At 41.3% G+C, this 22,197-nt stretch overlaps 1 protein-coding gene across 1 annotated transcript; it reads right to left on the bottom strand.

The window, feature by feature from the left end:
- Positions 1-994: 994 nt before the first annotated feature.
- Positions 995-22,154, bottom strand: macf1b (microtubule actin crosslinking factor 1b). The gene is made up of 41 exons (XM_079561106.1): positions 22,054-22,154; positions 21,863-21,918; positions 21,456-21,567; positions 12,201-12,257; positions 11,950-12,120; positions 11,337-11,503; positions 11,104-11,263; positions 10,952-11,036; positions 10,621-10,865; positions 9,973-10,092; positions 9,773-9,880; positions 9,479-9,697; positions 9,066-9,269; positions 8,759-8,990; positions 8,449-8,675; positions 8,228-8,350; positions 8,051-8,152; positions 7,834-7,935; positions 7,593-7,757; positions 7,366-7,521; positions 6,991-7,188; positions 6,624-6,752; positions 6,382-6,552; positions 6,156-6,311; positions 5,870-6,076; positions 5,691-5,810; positions 5,420-5,589; positions 5,185-5,344; positions 4,717-4,911; positions 4,510-4,635; positions 4,209-4,352; positions 3,945-4,133; positions 3,759-3,873; positions 3,502-3,668; positions 3,261-3,423; positions 3,018-3,172; positions 2,843-2,917; positions 2,649-2,766; positions 2,407-2,552; positions 2,203-2,323; positions 995-2,132 (listed from the first exon to the last, which is right to left on the bottom strand). Exons 3-41 carry the CDS (start codon positions 21,558-21,560, stop codon positions 2,107-2,109), a joined length of 5,799 nt encoding a protein of 1,932 aa, XP_079417232.1. The 5' UTR covers positions 21,561-21,567; positions 21,863-21,918; positions 22,054-22,154; the 3' UTR covers positions 995-2,106.
- Between the last annotated feature and the right edge of the window lie 43 nt (positions 22,155-22,197).

Raw genomic sequence — 22,197 nt, forward strand, 5'->3', positions numbered from 1 at the left:
GAGGAGATTTGGAAAGTACACAGTGAGAGGTAAAGAAATGAAAACATGACCATGGAGATAGCATTTCATTGACACACTGGAAGAACAATGCAGCCAATACGAAGCAGCGTCATAGCGCTTTTGTAAGTAATGGTCACTGTCTTTTGTTCAACTAGCCAAATTCCAGTCCAGATATCTAACCTTACGCTTTGACCTCAAAGAATGCTTTTTTTTTTTCACTCTGTATGTGGTTTCCCCTGATCGCTCAGGCATTATTGTTTAGGACACTTAATTGTAGCTTAACATCAAACAACATGGTAGTTTTTGTTCTGATCCCAAAATCAGACAATAGTGTCAATATTTGTTGTAAAACCAAATCACTGTAGACTATTTACCATGAAATCTTTAAAAAGGACAATCAAGAGTCAACGTTTCATGTTGTCCTTAAAGTGAGAGGGCCAGTCATAACAATATTCACTGTTGTTTGGATAGAACAAGGACCGGCCGTTGGAGTGATAAAAGCAGCTAGGATATATACTGTAAGTCGTAGTCACTACAGGATAAAACAGAAATAAATATTGATCCAACATATTATGCAGCTGGAGAGTGTCTTGCCCAAAGGCATAGCAGTGATAAAAGGGGAGACATACAACCTTGAGTTGGTGAATGTCAGAACCTAGGGAGTCAAAACAAGTTGCACATGCAAAAAATGGATCTGTAGAGATTTATTAAATATTAAGAGGTGGAATTTTAATTTTAAAATTGTCACCACAGGACAACACCATCATAGGGGGTACGATCAAGCACTGTCCATAAAAGGTAAATGATCTCGACTTTTACACGCTAGCACTTTTCTGAAACACTGCAGCACTTTTTTGCCAGTGCTTGACAGCGTGCAGGAGATTTTTCACAGTTTTATAGAATAAATTCTTGACCCAAAGATGAGGCGCAAAAAAAATATTTATTATGTAAAACATTTAAAATTGCACAACTGCATAGACCAAAGGCTTTTTAAAACATAAGCAAATGTCCATTATCTCAAATTTTGATACTCCGGTAACAAAAAACAAAAACATCACACCACTCACATCATAGGTATAAGCATCAACCTGTAGATAATAAGTTCAATACACTAAAAGTGTGCACTGACAAACAGCAGTTGTTACTTTCTGCAGTCTCCATTATACAGTACATACTTGAAACCATGTGCATTATGCTCTGGAGAACTTACACTGGAAGAACTTGATCTAGTAAACCACATACAGAAATGGTTTGAAATATCGTAAATGTTCATATTCCCCAAACAAAGCCTAACCGTGACTCCAAAAACAGTATTTCTTCATCTCTTGATACTTGGCTAAGAAATCACTACTCTACAGTAGTCAACACAAAAGTGCATTTTCTTATACATAAAACTTCAAATACAGTGTACAAATGCATGTATTTATTCACAGTAATATTCCACACAAATGCTTACATCCAACTAATCCTGAGAAAACAATCTCTACTATTTAATGACATATTTTTAGTGCATTGGCCATTAAAAATCTCCAGTGTTTTAGCAAAAACCCAATGCACATAAAATGAACAGTTCATAACTTGGTATTACAAAATGTATAAGACAAACGTGTGTGGCCCTGCCATCATCGTTATGTTGTATAAAATTCACAATATAGTTTTGGTATGCTTGATATTTGGAAACTCTGCAGGGCCCTCTACTCTTTTATTCATTACTGTCAAACATTTCCATACATTCTGTCATTGCCGAAACATGGCATTAGTGTTGCGCTTGAATACTACAGCAATAAGTAGAGACATGCATAATGTAGCATGCAGTCTTGCCCAGTTTCTACTTTCTCTATGCATTTGAACGCTACTGCAAACGGGAATATATATGATAATATATTGTTTTGTTTTATTATACTGACCAAATCTCACATTGAGAACATCATCAGTTCTCCAAAAGTAAATCACATTTGCCGTGATCTCTGACCTTTAACCTCTGTAGCAGTGAGCAGCTGATGAGCAGCTTAGGGCATTGTGAATGCCTTACTTCTTCATCACAGTCCTCGGGGCCACAAGTATCCGTTTAGGTTCAGCACTGCAGTATCAGATGCTTGGAGGTAATCAAGTTGGTAATTTTTCAGCTTCCTCTATACATTTGAAAACATTTGATTAACTTAGTAGCTCCTGCATATTCATCACACTGCATTTTGAACTGACCTGATGGTGATGGAGACATGTCTTCTGTTGTGGCAAACTGCAGATCTGAATCCAGAGCAGCTATGGAGCTTCGAGGACGAACACAGCGGTCGCCAGAGAAGCTTCGCCTGAGAAAGGCTTTCTACAAGAGAAAACATACATAGAAACATACATACTGTATTTCAAACAATCAAGTATATTATGTAATATTAGTACAAAACCCGCCTTCCGTGTTAATGGGCTTGTGGGGGCAGAGGCACTGCTGTAGAGGCTGAGGCTTGAATTAGACCTGCTGACAGTCAAGCCCTTGGACATGCTGCCTGTAGGAGACAAGTACTTCTCTTTGATCTTCAGGTTAGTCCGACCTTTCACTGCAGAAAACAACAGACACATACAATGAATAATAGTAATAATAATAATAATAGTTCTTACATAATGCCTCATATTGACTTAGGAGGTACACCTACCTCTGCAAGGATCATTCTTGACCAAAAACTCATCCAGCGCAGTCCAGCCTCCTCCTACTCTCACCATCAAAGTGCTTCGCAAAATTCTGACCATGCGCAACTGTTGGGAATCTCCAAACTGCAGCACAAAGGCAAATTCCTCATTCATGAGAACAATTGGTTTTCTTATAAACAGTGCATTGACAATGACTCACCCTGTATCTGTTGGCACTAATCTGTTCGACTTGAAATCTCTTAGGGCAATTACACTGTGACACCTGGCGACTCACCTAATAAAGTGTATTTAGTTCATGAGAAATCTTTTGTTCATTTTTATTCACATTAGTAGTTTATGAGAGAAAACAAACAAACAAAATAAAACATCGGTACCTCTTCATTTATTTGATCTGCATCCAGGGTTTTTCTGTAGGGATCTCTGCTGGGATGAAGTGCACTCACAAACTCATAGTAGTCAATGAAGCCATCACTGTTCATGTCAAAGATGTGTGCCACCGCATTCATTTCTATGGAGTTTGTGGGAAATTCTACAAGAGAAGTTAAAAGAATTGACACTTGATACTTTTTATGACTTTTTTGTGCTTCAGAGAGTAATAAATAGTAGGGAAATCTTACTAGAGGCAAGAACATAATCAACAAACTCCTTCCGTGTAATGCGGCCGTCCTGGTCTCTGTCAATACAGCGGAATACATCCAGGATCCGAGACTTCAGATGACTAATCCACTGCATATAACTCTTTCTCCAGATATTAAAATCAAAGTTGGCAAATTCTTCCATCTGTCCAAATAATGTAGAAAACAAACAAAGAATTACATTGGAATCATACGTTTGTAGAGATTGTAAGAAGGCCATTACCTCTTTCAGCATCTGCTGGTGTTGTTCTAGATGGTTTTGTCTGGCCACAGCGAGTAGCCATAGTTTTTGCCACTGGCCGACCAGCTGACTGAGCTGTGGGGTCTGTGGGTCAAGGTGATCTAAGGGGAGTGGGGCAGCAGGCTGTGGCTTCAGTGTGCTCCTTCTTTCTGTGAAAACAAAAACAAGACAACAATTTAGCACACAAAACCTGCTTTTCACAATGCTATAAAGCAATGTTTGGAAGAGTTGTGACCTACTTGTGAGAGGTCTCTTGCTTGGTGACACTATTTGTTTAGAGACGGTCTTGTGTTTACAGCCCATAGTTGCCTGTTCAACCTCAGGAAACTTTTTATTCAGTTCTTCCATGAATACCTAGACAAGAAAATGACCATGAAAATAATTGATTTCCACCCTGATATTTAAACCAAAAAGAACAATCTTACTGTGTGCAGATTAATGAGTTCCTGATTTAGATCAGTGTTCTCAGCCAATGGCTCTTGCTGTCGCAGGTTCAGGGCTTCTTCGGCTGATGAGATCCAATCCAGAAGTCTCTGGATTTTCTGCCTCTCTGCTTCCAGAACCAATAAAGTGGTGTGGATCTTCTGACCCTGCTGCTGAGCCCACGCATGAACCTATGAACATGGAGAAACACATTATTATTTTCCAAGGAAGAAAGGAGAAGTAAATCAATCATTATTGACTACTACCTCCTCATATCTGGCGTTGGTGACACTGATCCATGATTTCAAAGTGATTTTGGAGTCTGGATGACAAGAAGCCAGTATTTCTTCGCCCAAACTCTGTATCTTTTGAAGCTCCACTGCTCGAATCTCTAAGGCACTCATTGACTCCTAATAAATGTCAGAGAAAAAGATTTATGAAACCATAACTGGGCCAGAAGAGGGTATCATTATGTTAAAACATCACTGAGTTTAACATTAAAGATTCACAGCCCTTTTGTGACAGACTATGGCACTCAAACTATCAAAACAATGACATTAAAGAGACCTTGTGCTGCTCATAGAAAGTGTGTAACGCGTCCTCCTCTTCAGGAAGCGCACCATATTTAAGAGCTCTCTCCGCCTCGGTAAGTTGCTCCATGAAAGAGTGAACAAGGCCATCAAAGCTTTCAGCCTAATGCAAGATAAAATACTTTTAATCATGGCAAAGTTATATACTATACAAATACTTATGAGGATCTATGAAATACAAAACCTGTTGATAAGCAGCCTGTAGCCGGTCTTGTTTGCTGACTGACAGTTTGCACACAGCCTCCCAACGACTCTCCAATTCATCCATCTGCTCCTGCAGCCAGTGAGCATCAGCTGTGCTGCTTCTGGTCAGGTCCCGCACTGAGCGCTTCAGGGTCTTTATGCAACTGGCTCGCTTTCCTAACTCCTTTTGAAAAGCCTTTTAGAGAATCAACAGAGAATATTCATGTTATAGGGAATAATACTTTTAACCAGGGAAGTCCTACTGAGATTTCAGAATCTTTTATTCATTGGAGTCCTGCCATGGGGACATGATAGGAACACACAATCTTCACACAGAAAGGCCCCACCTGCTCCTGGAATCGAACTTTGTTACTGTGAGGTGAAAGTGCTAACCACTTTGCCAACATGCAGCCCAAAGTAACCATGATAATTATACAGACAACTACATCACATGGAAAAAATGCTTTACCTTGTGTTTATCTATCAAGTTGTTGACCATCTCCTTATCACCCTGCACTGGAACATCTTCAGCCAGCTGTGGCTCTGCTCTGTACAGCCAGTCATTCAGAGCTTGTAGGGCATCTGTGAATCTACCCGAGAACAGGAGTGCTTCCTCTAACTTATGTTGTCTGAAACACAAAATATAAGATAAGAAAAAATATAGAAGCTTAAGATTTAGAGCTTGTTGTTTGTCTGTAACTTACCTCTCCATAGATTTGCCATTGATAGTGTCCCATGTGTCTTTGAGTTCTGCGAGCAGGTTCTCCAGATGCTGTCTGTCATGTTTGCTCTGAGCTCTTTCATGAAGACTTCGACCACTCTTTAATGTGGCTTCATGCATGGGTCTTTTTGACCTCAGAAGTTTTTGAAATTCCTATTAGAAAAATGGACCAGTAACTGGTACATTGTCTTAGGAACTTTATTTTATAAAGATGTAAACAATTAAGATTCTGTATATAATTATGGTCACAGCACCTTCTGTTCTGTCAGCTGTTGTTTGATCTCGTCATGTGTTCCAGCAATCTCTTTGTGAGTGTCTAAAGTTTGCTCTACATCGGACATCCACTCGATTAGCAAACGCCAGGATTCCTTAAACTGAAAAAAGAAGAATGAAGAAAAAATAATTGGAAAGAGAAAAAGGTTTAACATCTTACCTGCTTCGCACTCTTTTTGGCCTCTTCAAGAACCCTATTTCTTTCAACCAATCGTTGCTGTAATCTTTTGTAGCGTTCTTGGATGGTCATAACCATGTTGTGAATGACATCACAGTCCTCCTTTCTGCTCATTTCAGTCAGTCTGCTGCCAATTCTCTCCACTGACGTTTTCTTCTCATAGTACCCATTCACCTCTTTTGCCAGTTCCTGAACAACAGTACATACGATATTGAAAAGGAAACTTCACATTTCTAATGTTTAAATTAATAAATAAACTAAAACATACCCGTTGCTCCTCCAGCTGGGTGCAAACTGAATCCATGACAAAGCTGGGAGCAGCGAGATGCCCAAAGCTGTCATCACACCTGGTCATCTTGGTAAGGAGCTCCTGGACATTACTGTGGAAATCTTTGGCCAGACTCAATCCTTCAGTCAGACTGACCTATAGGAACAATTGAGCCATCTGTATCCATTTCTTAAAATTAGCTTAACTTTTATACTTTATTATTTACCTTTCTCTCCTGAACTTTGTGGTAAACAGATGCCCATTTCTGCTCAAGAATAGTCAAGCTGTGCTCAATACTAGATCCTCGGACAACATTACTGCTCTCGAGCATCCTGTGAATGGAATTCTTCACATCCGTATAAGCATGTAGCTTTGAGTCCATCGCTGTGCATAGCTCCTGAAATGAAACAAAGAGTTAGAATTTATTTCATAATAAATTGTATCTGCACAGTTTTAGAATTATTATACCAAATGTGTGTTGAGTCTTTCAGCTGCCGAATCAGGCATACCCCACATTGCTCTGGAAGAAGAGAGCCGCACATCTGTGTTCTCCAGCCATTGTAAAAGATCCTGAATCTCCATCGTAACATCTTGGACCTAATTGTAAGTGAATAGAAAATACAGAAATATATAAATATATTATCTGGATTGTAAAGAGTGAACTAATCTCGTCTTTTCTCTCCATTTCCTCTCTTTTCTATAGTGTCCACAAGAGGGCGCCAACCAATTGATAATAATCTTAAAATGGTAAGAAAATAGCTTTGATCCAGCAATATGTTACTTTTAGATTAAAAAGCATGCTATTTATGTGTAGAAATGCTAGAATTTGTATCACCTGACTAAGCCTGTTCTCCAGCTCCAGCTGCCTGCGCTCAGTCTCACAGCGCACAAACTCCCAGCTCTCATTTAGTTGTTCCAGGTGAGACTGTAGACCATGAGACCCATCTGCGGTGCCCGCCTCCGTCAGCTCTGCACCAGCCAGGTTCAAGGACTCCACAGTGCGGACGTGGGACATTACGTCATTGCGCAGGACCTTTTCCAAAAGATAAAAACTAAATGTTAAATGTTATGTGAAGACCACTTTTAACACAATACTAATACTTCGGCTTTTGGGTATAACTTCACTTAACCAGACAAATAATTGAATATTAGTTGATCTATTTGCTAACGTCTTGCTTCTGGTAGTGATGTCTGGAGTTTAATTACCAACCTTATGTTTGGCCAGCTCTATTTCACAGGCCTGTAGATCAATGCTGATGGGTCGACCACAGTGTAACTGTTCAGCTGTTCGTGATAACCATGTGCGCAGCTCATCCAGAGTATTTTGAAACTGGCCAAGACCCAACAGGGCAGATTCTAGTTGGTGCTGCAATGGTAAAATGTTGGTGTATGTGAGGACAGAATTCTTGCAAAATGATCATTTCCCTTGTTTGCTACCTGTCTGCCGACAGTCTCGGTCTCAAGAGTGTCCCATCTTTGTCTGAAGTCACACAGAGGAGACACTGAGCTTGGACGCTCAGATCCTGGAGAAAGCCGGCACACAAACCGATGGTTCAGGCTTTCTATCTCTATCTTCTTCTGGTAAAGCTCACGTTTAAATGCCTGAAAGAATGAGATACTTTATTAGACTTATGACCTGTTCATGCGACACAAACAATTATGAGAACATATCTCTAACCTTCAAGTCACATAACTGGTCTTTGACTGATTCAAGATCCGTTCCAACCACAAACTCTTCAGTGGACCGCAACTCAGCTGATTTTAACCATTCAAAAAGACCCTGTTACGAGATAATGTGAGGAATCATTAGTTGGTTCTGTGTCGTTGACGAGGACACACGGACTGAATAAATGCCCAAACTGAACATACAGTATCTACTATGTAAAAGTACACACCTGCATTGTGTCCTGATACTGAAGAGTCATTTGCAAAGACTCCTCCAGCTTTTTATGGCTTTCGGTCCAGAGTTTACTCAGGTTGTTCCAATTACTGTAGAGCTATAGACAAGTAAAACAAAGTGTTAATAATTCAGCAACAAAGTGCAGATTTACACTAGCACTAACTATACTTACTTCATCTAGGCTCCTGGTGACATCTGGTCTCTCTGCGTCTCCGCAAGCTGACATTAAATCCACTCCTAAAACACCGAGTGTGTCTAGATCTCCCTGTATACTGTCAATGTCCTCCCTGAGAGTCTACCGATTTAAAGAAGGGAAAGATATGAGAACATGACTGAGTGTAAAAGCAGATAATTTATGTGCACAGTATGTCCGGAGATGGCATTAAGACAAACCTGCATGGTTTCGAGGCTTTGGCGTATAGTTTCCGAGTCGGTTAGACACGCATTTAGATCGATAACTGCCTGTTGAGCTTCACTGAGCGTGGCTGTGACATCACCAATGTCTCTCCAAAACTTCACAGCGAGGTCTAGGACTTTGAGGAGCCATGTTTCCTTTTCCTTGGCTTGAGCATTTGTTTCATCCAATAAATGAGACAAGCAAGACACTTGATCCTGAATGGCTAGAAAGTTAAACAAAAGGAAATATTTATGAGAGTGATCCCTTATCGACATCCATTTCTAATATGTACAGAAATTCATCTACCTGCACCGATGGATGCGTCACCCGCTGCCTGTGTATTACTCAAAAGCTCATCTGCCTGACCCTTGACACTGCTGACGCTGAGCTCGAGTTTTGAAAGCTCAGCGAGAGTGTGCCTATTGTCCTGAAGCTGCTCCTCGATTCTCGGGGTGAGCGCTTGGAGTGAAGTGGGAAACTGAACGCGGCTTTTCAAGCGATCGAGACTCTCTCTGATCAAGGTCATCCGCTCATTCAACTGCACAGACAAAATCAATGAACGCGGTTAGTGCGCGTATTCAACTGTATTAAAAGGAAAAGTCGGCGTGCTTACTTGCGTAAATTGAGGTAAGGACTCTTCAAGTAGATTCGATGTTTCCCGTACTTTATCTCTTATAGCTCGATGCCGCTCCTCAGCCTCTGCAGCCTTCTGACAGTACTCATTCCCTTGACTAGTATTGAGTTCGGACAAGCGTTTTGCCAAAGCACACAGGCGAGTAACTAAAGGCCTTTGTTCTGCAATGGACTCCCTCAGATCCTATATAAAAAGAAATGCATAAATTAAGTAAATAAAAACAAGATACAGGGATGATGAGAACATCTCTTTGTGACATTATCAGATGTCATGTCACTATAGTGGGTTTGGTGTCAGGAAGTACGTAAGTCGGAGCTAATTTGCTGGATGATTGTGTAGTAGTATCAATAGACCACTTTGTTCAATTGGACAAACTGGTCCTTCTACTTTACCTGTAAAAGGTCCTGTTGTTCCCGAAATGCCTTGTAGCTGATTGTACTGAGGGAGAGCTGGCCAATAAGAGTCTCAGTTTCCTCTAACCAGGGTGAAACTTCAGAAATGCCTTCCGAGAACTGAAGAAGCAGTGAGTGAGCATGCTCAAGCTGCAGGACCACATGGGAATTGGTGGCAGAAGTACTGTTACACTGCTCCTGTAAGGCCTCCAATGGAGTCTGTGCCAGAATACAAACATTCTAAGAGGGTGTATCACCGATCAGAATCATTTGTCTCTACTCTTGCATGCTCACCACCAGGTCTGTAGTGTCTCCGTCGTCACTGTATGTCATTAAGATTTCTGCAATCTTCACCATTTTCTCAATGTTAAACCGATGCTGGAGAATCTCTACTGCTAAAATCTATTTGGAAAGCAATACATAACAAATTAAAGTCAAGTAGGTCTTTTATAATCAGTTTAAAAAATAAAAAATAGTAAACAACATGTTCTGACCTTTTGTTCATGAAGGTGCTCTGATATTGTTGCTGGGCATAAATCAATGGTTCTCATTTTCTCCAGGCTTAAAGATGTTTCTTTGAACCATCCCACCTCCTTCACTACAGCCTGTTCAAGCTAATAAACAAAATGTATTAGCAGCTGCCACGGGTGTATGTATGTAGTACAATTAATAACAAAATGTTTTAACTGAAAACAAATAATACATTTTGTATATTTTCTAGAGTTGAATGCCAAATTCACTAGCCTATCCACAAACTGTTAAGAAAAAATGGTGAGCATAGTAAGAAAGACGAGCATGGTAACTAAAGCTGATAAATGTAATATAATACATTACAGTACAATACAAAATATACATTTACTGTATTACTATATTATATTATATTACATTATACTTTATTTTATTAATTTGACTTTTATTTAACCAGGATAGTCCCAATGAAATGAATTATACATATTTTTTTGTGGTGGGGGAGACCTGCGCAGATATGGGGAGAACTTGTAAACTCCACACAGAAAGGCCCTGCCGGCCCAGGAATTGAACCTGGGATCTTCTTGCTGAGAGGCATGAGTGGTCACCACTGCACCACCCATTTACACACAGATTTTTAAAGTAAAACACTAATTTGTAGACAGCTGGCTCACTCTTTGTCTTTCAGCAGCACACAGCACCGCATCTCCAGAGTGCGCCTGTGCCCCCGCTGCGCCCAGGAGCTCCCTCTCGATGCGGCCGAGCCACAGGTGCAGGTCCTCCTGGCTGGAGGTGCAGCGGCTGGAGGCTTCCAGCGCCTGCTCAAGCCTTTGCAGCACATCCAGACTGCTCAGACTCAGCACTGAGCAACGAATCCGAAGGGCATCCAACTTCTCCTGCGCTTGCATGGCTTCATCCTCTGTAAGCACCACCACATGTGAGTGAGTACAAGTCTCTATGTATCATTCTGAATAATACTACACATTACCAGAGGCTTTATCCTACCTGAAACAACTTCTTTCAAGATCTGACAAGATTTCTGTAGGTCCCCAAGCCCAGATGTTTTGACTTGAATCTCTTCAACAAGAGCCTATAATAAAAGAATCAATATATTCTGATAGCCTCCAGTCAAATATAACTCAGTAGCTTAAATGAACCTTGGCCCGATCTGTTGCATCTGTGAGATGTAGCATCACTCTTTCAGCATTACGCAGTTCAGCCAGAGCCTGCTCCACAGAGACAAACCACTGTTGCAGAGAGTCCACTCCTTCCTGGAACAACTGTGCTTTTGGCAGAATGAGCTCTAAGTTGGCTCTTCTATCAACGACAAAATATTATCTTTGAATTTGACAAACATTCAGTTGTCATTGTGTGCGAGTGCGAGGCTAACCTTTGTTCTGCCTCCTGTAGCAATGACTTCCACTTTTCCTCCAGAGAGCAGAGTCTGGTGTAAGCATCTTCACCCTCTTCTCCTGGATGGGCCTCAACCAGCCGTGGACCTTCCAGCAACATAGCGTCCATACTACGGCGGCGGTCTGATAAAAGTCGTTGCAAGAGCTGGAAAAAAGTTCAATATAAAAAAAGGATCTTTGGCCTGTAGGCTTTAGGGTGAAGGACTACACATTTTAATACAGTCTCAAAATACATTGTTAATTTAAGCAGCATTTATTTGAGGATGATATTTTCTATTTTCCCTTCGGCCTCTGTATACATAAAGGAAGCTCAGTCTCATGTGTCAGTCTTCCATTGTCAGGAGTGAGGTAGGTTTCACATAATCCGACATACAACAGGGACACAGGTGAAAAACACCCGTTTTCAAACCCTGCGGGAATAGTGACAAAGAGGCTTTTTGTAAAGATGGACACCACCCTTTCTCTGGTGAATATAGTGGAGTTTATGTGATGAAAGAAGCAATTGAGCAGGTTTTACCCTCTAGTTTACTTCTCTTAGTGTTTAAGATTGTATTTTGGGAGGAATGGCGTATGTGTTTGCTGATACTACACCTTTTGTTCCTGGAGCTGTGCTTTCACCACTTTGACCTCTGAAGATGGAGGTTTTTGATTGGCCTTGAGCTCCTCAATCTCACAAACCCATTTAAACAATGTTTCCAGGTTTTGGAGGAATGTACTGGAATCTGTAGATGCATCCTTCAGAGCCAAGGCTGGTCTTATTCCCTTTTGAAAATAAGACAACATCATGAACTGAATTAAAAAAAAGGGCAGTCATTTTACTCAAACACGAGACGAATACATACTCTCCATTTATCCACAATAGAATCTTGGTCTGAACTCGACTGCCCATCACTTTGAAGCTAAATAGGCAAAATAGGTTAGTTTAGGTTGGTTAGGAAGGTACTTACTGTTATTAATGACTTGAAAATACAAGGAAAGCAGTATGGAAGGATGGAATAAGCTCAGAGGGTGACAGAAAAAAAGTAGAAGTTTAATTAATAGATTTCTCAACCTCAGAAAGCTCCTTTGCAGCCCCATTCAAGACCCTAACGGTTCTGGTGACTATGGGGTCCCCTCCTTTTGTTCCAGGCGGATACTCCGTTACTTCCACAATTTCAGTAATGACAGTCTCCGTAACCTCCGTCACTTCTGTCACCTCACGAGGAGCCGCAGTCTTCCATGACCAGGGGCTTCCCTCTCTCGAGTCCCTTCTTTGGAAGCTGGCCCTCCGCTCAGTGGCACTCTTGTCTGCTTGAGCCAAAGGGGACCTGGCATAATCCGGTGGCACTGATCTCCTTGTAAGTGTCCCATTTCTGGATGTTTTTATGGGTGAAGGTGTGCTGTGCCATGCGTTTTCCAACGTGCTGCTGCTCCTAATTGTGGAGGCCGGCGAACTACGCAGGGCTTTATCAGAATTTGGGGTGTAACAATCTTGCTGTCTCTTTTCATCTATTCTTTCAGCTTCTTTCTCCTTCTCCACGTCACTGCATTTGATAGCTTCATTCTTGACTTGGTTATCGACTTCTTCTTGTTTAGTGTCTCCGTTTTGGTCTGCAGGCGGCCACTCTTTCCGCCGTTGGTAGCACTCCTTCAGGAAGTTTTCGTCCGACCGCACTTGCTTGGACTTCTGACCCAAGCAGCTGGGCCGACTGATGAGGTTACCCATAATCCTTCAGCCAAGGGCCAAGTATGACAACAGTTGAGGTAACAGTTGTAAGGCCATGCATGCAGGTGATTCTTCAGCTTCCTAAAATAAGACAAGGCTTGGGGTTATGATGTGCACTCCTCATTCATCATTTTGCTGACAACACCATCAACAACTAGGCCACTCAGAAAAGACTGACCCAAATAATAAGCAGCGTTTTCGCGCCAGCTCTGCCGGATTCTTGGCACACTAAACCCGAAAATACAACCACGGCAGAAATTCTTGGCAAATCTGGCGCCTGTTTTCTTTGTCTTTCTTTAGACCACATGCAAACACCATCGCCTCTATCTCACAACACCAACTAAGAAATTCTGGGCTCGGAAATCAAAGTGACAGGCTTGGTGAGTATCCCACTGTTTGGACTGGCACGGAGGACAAGGGCAAGCTGCCAGCATTTCCTCTATCTCAGACTGGCCTTATGCTGGCTGACCGTTAGGGAGCTACTAAACTGTAAAAATGTACTGGCATAATCTCTCGCATGAATTAATCAAGTCAGAAATACAGACGGATGTGTTTTAATATCATCAAACAAACACTATATGCCCATTTTTATATGGTACTGCATGTATGCATAGATTCAGCTAAATGAACGTTCAATACACAATTAAAGGGATATTTTAGGATTTTTGACATAGGGCCTCATTTCCTAGTTATCCAGAGTGTTGTTGATTTCTGGATTTTTTTTTTTACGGGGGGCTGCTAGGTTACCGGATCTACAGTAGTTTGTTTACCTGCGGCCAGCATTACTACACGTGAAATTCACAAAGGAGCTTTCTCAACAACACTCTGGATAACTAGGAAATGAGGCCCTATGTCAAAAATCCTGAAATATCCCTTTAATGTACAATATTATACATCTTTATGCAAATTACCTGTAGCACCATACAACAAAATTGATTTGTTCTCCCCTTTGAGAGATACTCTATGTCAAGTCCATTGACAACAAAATAAAAATGAAAAAGAAGAATGCTTACTTACAGCTCAAGATTATAATTAGGCCATAGAGAAATAATATTGCCATAATATTCAATACAATATCAGGCATCTGTCATGGCTATCATTGCTCATGAGAGCTTGGGAAGACCCACCAGGAGACCTCAGTCAGTCTGAACACTCCCTCTGAGCAGGGGTGGACTGATCCATTCACAATCTAACAGGTCAGCTAAGGTCATGCCTAGGAACGAGAGTCTCTGCAGGGGGCCAATATGGGTCAACAACAGGGAAATTGGGTTGTTGGGTCTTATAACCTTGCTTAGGATGGGGTTGAAAATCTCCATTTCAAGTAGTAACATTTTATTTTTTTCTGAGAATAGATACAATTAAAGCACACGTTCTCAGAATAACATGTTCTATCTCACATCTCCATGTTTTAGATATCATGTAATTTCATTAGAGTTTCAGGACGATTTATAATAATCCCTACTTCAATATTAATTAAAGATCCCTGGGAAAGACTGGGGATTAGAATACTCTTCATGATATCATTTAACGTATTACAGCGCACAGCATTCAGTGGCTTGCAAAAACTATTTAGAATATAATACTGTACAGCTCAAATGTAAATCATAATTAAATATTCTGGTATCGCAGGCGGCCCTACGCATTAGGCCTGGGGAAGTAATTACCTCCATGAATCTCGCCAGTGAGCATATGATGCAGCCAGGACTTCCACTGGGAGTACACTGGGAGATGAGAGAGTATTGCCCTAGACAAAGCCCCTGGCCCCCGGATCAATGATTACTCAGTTAGCTCAGATCACTGCCCAGCCGGCGGTCTCTTGAGCTGGGGCGAGAGAGTGCCAGTGACTGTGTCCACATGGGTTAACAATTCCAGGGCGAGGGCGTGTCGTGCCTGGTTACTACCCTGGATGTGTGGTCGCTGGCCAAAAAAAAAAAAATGTCTGCTGCCTTCACAGTGATGTCAACAACACAGATGCTGATTAGTAAACAGCTTCACACTAGACATTTGAATTTGTAAGCGCGATGTAAACAGTGTAAAAAACACTCTTAAATAGGTCAGTCCTGGCATTCATTTTTAATAGATTATAGGTTATTTATATGCATTCATTTAAATTATTTACTCCAATGTTGAACTCCTTTATGACCTACATTCAGTCTGTTTAGAAATCTAGGGAAACCGGCTCAAAAGGATGCAACCCTTTGTGCACTAAAAAGAGAGAACCAGCACACGGTGCTACTCATGGCGATGACCTAATCATCCCATCACTTAACCTACTTTGAAATGGCCCTTAATTCAGAGTGGGAAACCCCTTCCCTGCTCTCAAACCTGATTTATGATGGGAGAGGGCAGTCCATTAACTGATGAATTTGATTATATTACAGTAGATGGTATTTTAGCACATTTAAACATATAATTTAGTCCACACATTTGCTTCTGTTTTCAGTACAATTAAATTCACAATATTCATCATTGGGAGGACTCACGAAATTCAATGAAATGAATCTGAATGGGGATGAATGTGACCCCAAAACTACAGTAGTGTTGTGATATTGGGTCACTGCTGTGATGTCTCACACTTTCTCGGAGCCCACGCTCGGGATAGTAGTCCCTTAAGTAAAGCCGGCATCTGTGCACTCACACACAAGACTTGTAGCATTTTTAGTAGAGCACAAGGTCACGTATTCTTATCTTTAAATTGTTATCTCCAACACATTATAGGCTGAGGAAAATGATACAAAATTTACAAAAATGTCAAAACGGAGTTCTTATAAAGCCTTTTCATTGAAATAATTGGCCACATTTAAATAAGTGAACCTATAAGCCAAATCCATACTTCTCTGGTTCTCTCTTTTATCTGCAAAGTAAGTAAAACCCAAATTCTGCTTTATTGTCCATGTTGGCCGTATAGAACTTAAGTGAACTGAACTTACCCCAAAGCAGCCCTGATCTCGACCTCATGAGTAGAGGAATCCTTGCAAATCCCATTCAAACGGGCAAAGAAAGACAAAAATCCATCTGCGCTCCAGCATCCTTTGAACAGCCTCTTACTCCCAACATCCCCAAATTGTAGGCTCTTCACAAATTCACTCCGTCATCGCACACATACTCAATCTATCACACTTGCTCCCACCACAAACACACTTTTTTTTGGTGAAACACAACCGCACATGCCCTGATAACTCATGCTTTTCCGTTGCCCACAGTCACAGGCAAACAATGTCCTCCGCCTCCCCTCACAGGACAACCCTCCCCTCGCTCCACCTCCCCACCCTCCCACCAGCTCCCTCTCTCTCACTCTCACTCTCACTCTCTCTCCGCTCCTCTCCCTTTCTTCTTTGTTGTGTGATAGAGGAATTCCTTCCCTTGTTAACGCCAGCGACGGGATAGTGTGCCCAGATAGAGACAATGTATTCCAACGGCTCAGATGAACTCTCACAGCCTGGCAGCCAATATCAGTTTGTTCTTTTTCTTTTTTCTTTTTTCACATGGAGGTCAGATTTTTGCCCACACATGAGCAAGGCGGTGCCACCTATTCTCGCCAATGCAACCGCTGCTCAGGTTGCCTCCATAGTGCCCCCTGTACCTACCCTGGTTTTTTTTTTCCCACTTTCTCTCAACCCTTCTTATCCAACAAAGCCACTCCTTCAAGTCTCGAACGGTGCCTCAAATAACTCGCTTGAAAAATGGTCCTGGACAGGGGTCTACAAAAAAAAAAAAAAAAAGGAGAGTTTTCAATAGACCCCTGGGCTGTCCTCGCAACATTCACATGTTAAGTGACAGCTGCCTCAGTCCGTTCCCCTTCTTTTCGGCAGTGGAGGGGAGAGAGAAGTGCACACTACAAAAGAAGGGACCCGCACCCACCCCATACTCAGCCAGTCTCCCGCACATTCACATCCCAACCCCCTTGCACTGTTCCCCTCGTTCTCCCCATTCAGAGTCAGAGCAGTAGTGTCTGAAGCAGCAACAAAGACGACTAATTACTGTAAAACATCTCAGATTACTTTTCAACTCACTTCCAGCGATTGCAGCCGAGACAGTAAACAAAGAACACGGAATCAGGCAGGAAATAGAGCGATGTGGAGAAAACAGGTTTTTGGTTCGCTTTTTGGCTTGAAAACTATGGTGAAATGTGGTGATTTATAACAGTGAGAGAACATGCCATAACATAATTCACTTTTCAATGTTTCTATTTACCCTGCATATATCAAATATGGCCTGTCAGCTATAAACTTCTTCATAAATCATGTTGTATTTATACTGTACATAAAATCAATATGAATTTCTCTTGTGTGAATTGCTTCACCTGCGACTCATGTTGGACCTGTCAATGCCAATGGTGACATTGAGCATAAATTACTTATAAAGCAGGAACCCTCCAAACTATCAACATGCTACTGAGGCTATATACTATACTACTTCACCTGTATACTCAGTCCTTCAGTCACGCCAGTCTATTTATTTATGAGCCGCTATTCAGTCCTTCATAGTAGGTGTTAGTGGTAGGGAAATCTTTGAACCACAGACAGGTAAACACCCTCTTATAATTCTCTGCCTGCGAGCTGTTATCTTTTCATTGAAGACCTGTAAATGCGATTGAACCCACCTGGGGGGCTGTTATATTAAATACTTAAGAGAAATCCAGCCTACTGAGATGATCTTTAGTATTAACAGGTGCTACATTTGGGGCCTATGCCATTGTTAACCCAGAGCATTGTTGTGGCTGTCCTTGGAAGACACCATGACACCTGATCTTTCCTTTTCTCTCCTCTTGTCCCTTTAGTGCTAATTAAGTGCTTCTCCCTGTTCCAGCCGGTGCATACAGTACATACATGAAATAAAAAGACCAGCGACGCCATGTTCCAGTACAATTAACACAAAGGAGAGTTGGTGTTTGTTTGTTGAAAGCCATATTGAAGAAATATGTTTTGACATGAAGGGTAAAGTGGATTGGTTTTGAGATGCGTAGTAGAGTACAGTGCTACATATCATTGTCCCACACGGAAGATCACATTGTTATAAAAAGGTGGTTTTTGGCAGGACTTTAAGTGAATAAAAAGATTGATCCATGGTTTCCCCTCCTCTACAATTTCTGTCTCTGTGCCATCCTCAAATTAAATCAGACCTCAATGGTTGCCGTACAGAACATGGTAATTAGACCTCTTCACGAGAATTAGAAACGAAGGGGGCTCCAGTAAAGGGTCAAACCCAGAAGCACCATTCAACATGTGCACTGTCATTTATCACAAAAAAGGAGGTTGCTTCCAGGGAGAGCTCTGCGCTGGCCTGCTGAGTTGCCCGGATTGTGCTGGGCTGCTTGGATACGGGATATTGGAAATTACAATCAAGTGTCTGTTAAGGGTTTAGCTCCTTGGATATAGAGGAGTTCAACCACATCATCAGTCAATGGGTTTGATTCAGCCGCTCAATGCAAAAGAAGGATTTACAGCTGTAGGTTGGGGTTTTATACGGAGAAAATAGGCACAGAAAACAAAAGGTGAGGCCACACATCACCATTAACCCGAAAATAGTGAGCGCGTCAAATAGCAGGATGGATTGTGCTAAGTGCTATTGAAAGAAAATCAATTTGACATGCTTAGGAAAACAATGCATCGGATATGCAACTGGAATTACACTTGTCACACAGACCGCAGCTAAAAAAAATTGTGAAGACGTGCACTTATCTACAATTATTAACTGATTAACTGACAAAGCCGGATCTTTTAGCAGGTAATTGTATTTTGGGACAAACATCAAAACAAAGCTGCATACATCACAATGATATATGAGATGTTTTAATATAAGATGTATTTTTAAAGGAATTGGCCAGCGTTTTTACATACTGAGATAAGTTCTTACCCGAGCTTAGACGAGTTGATGTGTAACTGGTCTTTGTGCGTGCACTCAGTCACGCAAATAGACCAAAGACGTTGCTAGCATTTAGCCTCTCCCAGCATATTCATAGCTCCAAAGTGGTTTGAAGCTAGAGGCTACAAAGCTCTTCCACGTTCCCCCTATTTAAATACAGATACGTGAAAAGTTACACGATCCAAGTATAGCTTCACATAATTAAACATGTCGATTGTCTAAGCGAACAAAAAGGGGAACTATATTGTAAGGCGTAATAATACCATTGGAGCACTTTGACGTCCGTGCAGTAAAGTCGAAGTGCTAGGAGAGGCTAAATGCTAACAACATCTTTGGTCTTTTTGCGTGACTGAGCGCACACACAAAAAACAGACAGCTATGCATTAACTCGTCTAGGCTCATGTAAGAACATATCTCAGTATGCAAAAACGGTGGCCTGTTCCTTTAAGCACTTCTATGACAGTGTTTTCACAACTCACTAACCCTTTTACACAGTGCTTGATTTACCTTTAACTTTTGTCTTTTTGGTCATCGACGATGCTTTCTAATGCAGTGGCATGTTTGCTTGCTGTCAAACGCAGAGGGGACAGGATAATAGACTGTGATCCTTCACCCTGTTCTCTTGGCCCGGTGAGGCCTGTTTGTATGTTCTGTGCTCAAGACTTATTTGGGATGCAGCATCTGCTACCACCACCCGGGAATCCAGGACTCATCTACACAGACAGTCTTTATGCATCAGTGTGGGAGGTTGAGGCGCAGAGGGAGTAAAATATGGGAACTTGACTTCAATATGTATAGGACAATATGACGAGTAAAAAGAAAGTACAAGGAAAAATGATCTATTATATGAATATGCACAGAGGCATTTAAACTTTTGAAGCAAATCCACATCATATCTTCTTAGTGATTTGGATTTTACTGCAATTCAAGTGGACTTCGCATTGTGGAGTTTTATATTGTCTTCAAGAGGTAAATAATTCTATCTGTGACTAAAAGGGAGAGGCTGGCCAATTAAACAAGCACTGAATTACCAAAATATCAGATGTTCATGATTTGGTTCATTTGGTTTTAATTGTAATTTCGCCCCCGGCCCTACCGTGAATTTCTGAATCAGAGAAACATTTTGGTGTTACTCTGACCCCATGTTCGTATAAAGTGGGTACCTTGTCATGCCGTGCCCTAATGAAACGGCTTTTGTCATGGTAATGCTGGTGGTCTGTCACACACCGGGTTATGGTCTAGGCCTGAGGGACTCGTTAGCAAGGAACTCAAATGAGGACATCTCTAACCAGCCTCCTGTGAAAGGACATCCTGCAATCCACTGGAGACAGACACCTGCCTCTCTTAACACAATGTATGTACTAGTTAGCACATCCATGTTTTCCCATGCACTCGAGCCCTCTGTCATGTAGTGGATGGATCATAGCATTAGGCTGCTTTTATGAAGACCAAATATTAATAAAAACACTCACCCTCCCTCTCGTTGTAACCCAATATATTATAGGTATTATGTACTTACGTTGTTTTTTTTGCTCATAAAAGACTGTGAACTTTGTTTTTTTAACCTTGAGTTTGATACTCTACATTGAAATATGCCAGTGTAAAGTGAACAGATTTCTTATTTTAAACTTAATCCCCACTTAATGAAACGTTATTATGTTATGAAATGTAATTAAGGATATGATCCAATTACTCTACCTGAACGCTGTAAAAATAATAAGGCAGCATGGTTTTGTAGCACAGGTTGGCTCATTATTCATTCAGTTCAGCCACACTCAGTATAAGCTCTTAAATAAGGCTAAGCTTCAATATCAGATCAGTGATTACAGTCAGCCATGGCATATCCGATCATCACCCTTATTGTCATATTTGCCCTCCCTAACATTACACATCTTGCTTGTCTTTTCTCTGCCCTTTGGCCACTTCCTCCCATCTGATTCTAATGTCTTTTCACTGTGTTCGCTCATCTGTGCAGTGGGCCTCCAGCAGCCAGCACTTCAGTGAGCTGGCTGTCCGGGGCCAGGCACAAAGGAGCCCCTCTGTCCCCTGACGTCTAAAGGAGTCTGCCCGTATGAGTGGAGCAGGACCACCGCAGTATCCCATGCGAGTACGTTGGACCTTCTGAAGCCAATTTTGATACAATGTACAATGAACTGTTACCGACTGGCATGACTCATTGGTTTAGTCATTGTTTGTAATACAGGCGGTTACAGGCGGTTCTCAAATTGCGGTGTGGGGACCACTGAAGGTAAATTGGGTTCTTATTACTTCTCTGAGACCCATTTGAGTGCCCTACATCTAATAACAATATAACAGCTGGTCTATGCTTTTAGCAGTTGTATTTTTATTTGCTGACAAGCTCTGGGTAAATGTCATAAAGTTAACCCAAAAACTGAATAAATAAATAAATAAATAAATAAAGACAAAATTAAACAAGCCTATTGAAAAGTTGAAAAATAATGTAATTGAAGAGGAAGTGGAAGGGGTGCATGAAGTAAGAGGTAGCAGAAGGCAGACAGACACTGACCCCGGGGTCTGAAGCAGGAAGCCTCATCTCCATGTTCTTCAGCCATTGTCTCAGGGCTCTGATTTGACCTCTGAACTCAGACTGCCACTGGCTCACTTTCTCCATGTCTGGGCTAAACCACATATAGAAAATATACAACATAAGACAAAGGTCAAGAAAATGTCAATGTCGGTCGACTTGGTTGTAAGGGTTGCGTCGTATCAGAGAAAAAGAAAAAACATCTTCCATTATTCCAATTTAATCAGATCTTGTTATTCCAGTAAATTTAGATTCCTATAATTTTGAACTTTATATGCAAGAGTCACAATATATGGGTAGTGGAAGCCACTGGTGTTGCCTTTTTGATGCTCAGGAAACAACCCAGTGTGTATGACATGATATGTCATTAGTTCATATAAAATTATTACCCATGTCTCTGGTCCTTTGATAGAAATGCCTGTGGTTCGAATTGTACCCCTTCATCCTGCATGTGGCAGAACATAAAAAATAAAAAAACACCAAGAACAGTATGCTACACCTCATGAATTGTATCCATTAGTTATAAGCTTTCTCACTTAATAGTGTATGGTATTTTCCCAGTAAAATACCAGTATCTTACCTTTTTTCCTCCAACAGATGGGAGAGTAAAGAAGGGATCATACTCCAAAGAACTGATTGAAGAGTTCTGGGAGGTATTGGCAGGTTCCTCTGATGAATCCTGAGGCTATAGTTATCATAAATAAAGCAAACAATATGTTTCATT

Source organism: Gobius niger (assembly GCF_951799975.1).
Source record: "Gobius niger genome assembly, chromosome: 8".
NCBI classification, from domain to species: domain Eukaryota; kingdom Metazoa; phylum Chordata; class Actinopteri; order Gobiiformes; family Gobiidae; genus Gobius; species Gobius niger.